Below are 2,395 nucleotides of genomic sequence, written 5' to 3'. Positions count from 1 at the left end.
GCTTTCTTAATCATGCTCTGCGGAGCTGTGTAGCACTGACCCATTTATAACACCCTATTTTTACTATTTTTTTACTGTTTTCAGCATATCTGCGCGCCACACTCATCACATATGTCACGGTTTGTATAACTTGGCTACAATCCAAACATTTGCCAGTCCTCTCTTAGAGAGCCTGATTTCATAATCACATGTCATGTTTTTTAATTACACGAAGGTTCAAGTGATGTGGTTTGGTTTGAGTAAGTAGAGGGTGCAATGAGGGCTGCGTAGGAATAAAGGGGTGAAAAGGGAGAAGAACAGAAAGTGAGAAAGAAACATCCAAGTGGGAGCAAATAATGAGGACTGAGGCGTTTCATATAAAACTATTTGTGCATCGTCTGTTTATTCCTTGATCATAAATAGTTATTTGTATCTGTGGAGAAAATGACTTAGCAGACTTTAAGATTGGGTTGTTTTTTTCTCAGAAGTGTGTGTGTGTGTGTGTGTGTGTGTGTGTGTGTGTGTGTGTGTGTGTGTGTGTGTGTGTGTGTGTGTGTGTGTGTGTGTGTGAGAGAGCGATGCTGGAAACATTATACTAATGATGTTTCAGAAGAGACAAACTGTATTATGCAAAATCCACTCTCATTGTTCTTGAACATAATTAAGTGTCCCCACTGTGTCTAGAGGCCCAGAAGTCATGAGAAAGTTTCTTTGCTTTCTCCATAGATCAGAATATGTGTCTGAGCCATTCAGATTTTGAGCGGCTTTTAACATTAAAAGGGGATAACCACAGCTCCTGACTGCCAAAGAGAGCTCTTAAATCATAAATAAACAGATGCAGTTCGCCATTGTTATTTTCTTGCTGGAGTAGTGTTCTGTTAACTTTGTTGAACATACAGCCTGCAGGTCTGAACTAACCCATCAAAGAGTAGAGTCTGGCCCTCTGGATGGATTTGCAGAGTGTAAAAATTGGAGAAGGAAGGTGTAATTTTGGACTTTCAACTGTAATTTGCACCAGAAAGCATGTTCCAAGATGTTAAGAATGGATAGCATAGAAAACATCATGTTGCCAATCATCTGTCTGAATCATAATCAGTTTTATAGCCTTAAATTACCTGTAATACCACAAGATAAAAAACTTAGCGCAAACCATCATGGAAGGACAGGCCCATGCACGGTATGTACCACCAACAGATAGAGGAAGTGGCTGACATCCAGAAGTCCCACCAGTGGCTGGACAAAGCTGGACTGAAAGACAGTACAGAGGCACTAATCATGCCAGCACAGGAACAAGCTCTGAGCACAAGATCCATAGAAGCTGGCAAGACCCCAGGTGCAGGCTGTGTAAAGATGCCCCTGAGACAATCCAGCACATAACAACAGGGTGCAAGATGCTAGCAGGCAGGGCATACATGGATCGCCATAACCAAGTGTTCAGCATAGTATACAGAAACATCTCCCGAGGTCAAAATGGGAGACACCCCCTAGGGTGGTTGAGAATAATTGAGCTAAGATCCTGTGGGACTTCAAGATACAGACGGACTAAATGGGGATGGCTAACCAACCGGACATAGCGGTGTTAGGCAAACAGAAGAAGACGGCCATAGTGATAGATGTAGCCATACTGAATGACAGCAACATTATGAAGAAGGAACACAAGAAGCTCGTGAAGTACCAAGGGCTCGCAGAAGAGCTTGAGAAGATGTGGAGGGTGAAGGTAACAGTGGTCCCAGTGGGAAGCGGAGCACTAGGACTCCCAGAGATCTCTGTTCAGAAGAGCGCAATCCTAGGAACAGCTGAGATACTGCACAGGATCCTCAAGCTAGAGGATAGAGAGAAATTCAACCTTCATATTTTTAATATTTTCAGAGTTCCTCATGGTATACAGGGCTGAAACAAAATTCTGTACTTCCTATTTTATTCTTACTTTCAATTTCATACATTAAATTTGTGCTTGATAATTGCTTCTAATTGCTGATAATGGACGCTCTGCGGTCCTAGTTTTATTGGATTTATCCTCGGCCTTCGATATGGTAGATCACAACATCTTATTAGCGAGGCTTGAGCATACTGTAGGCATTAAAGGTGTTGCCCTTGATTGGTTTAAATCATACCTCTCCAATAGGTTCTTCTCTGTCAACCTGGGCACTTGCTCTTCCTCCGCTGCACCTGTCTGCTGTGGTGTGCCTCAAGGATCTGTGTTAGGCCCTATTCTTTTCTCACTGTATATGCTCCCTCTAAGTGCAATCTTTGAGAAATACCGCACCGCTTTCCACTGCTATGCTGACGATATACAGATCTACTTTGAACTAAATGATGATCTTGCTTTGTCCTTCCATTGTTTCCAAGAGTGCATCCGCGAGGTCAAAGAATGGCTCCTAGCAAACTCTCTTATCCTAAATGATAAGAAAACTGA

The 2,395-nt window shown here is 42.5% G+C and overlaps 1 protein-coding gene across 1 annotated transcript in view; it reads left to right on the top strand.

Annotated features, from left to right (window-relative positions):
• The window catches only part of LOC102205876 (meiosis 1 arrest protein-like), an 8,337-nt gene extending 6,153 nt beyond the window's left edge, over positions 1-2,184 (top strand). The window contains exon 5 of the mRNA XM_013915614.1: positions 2,105-2,184. Within this exon, the coding sequence (XP_013771068.1) occupies positions 2,105-2,184 (80 nt within the window). The remainder of the gene's footprint in view (positions 1-2,104) is intronic.
• Positions 2,185-2,395: the final 211 nt, after the last annotated feature.

Source organism: Pundamilia nyererei, unplaced genomic scaffold (genome assembly GCF_000239375.1).
Source record: "Pundamilia nyererei isolate P.nyererei 1_Seehausen unplaced genomic scaffold, PunNye1.0 scaffold00331, whole genome shotgun sequence".
Classification (NCBI taxonomy): domain Eukaryota; kingdom Metazoa; phylum Chordata; class Actinopteri; order Cichliformes; family Cichlidae; genus Pundamilia; species Pundamilia nyererei.
Note: the sequence above shows the minus strand (reverse complement) of the source record. Positions and strands in the feature narration are given on the sequence as shown.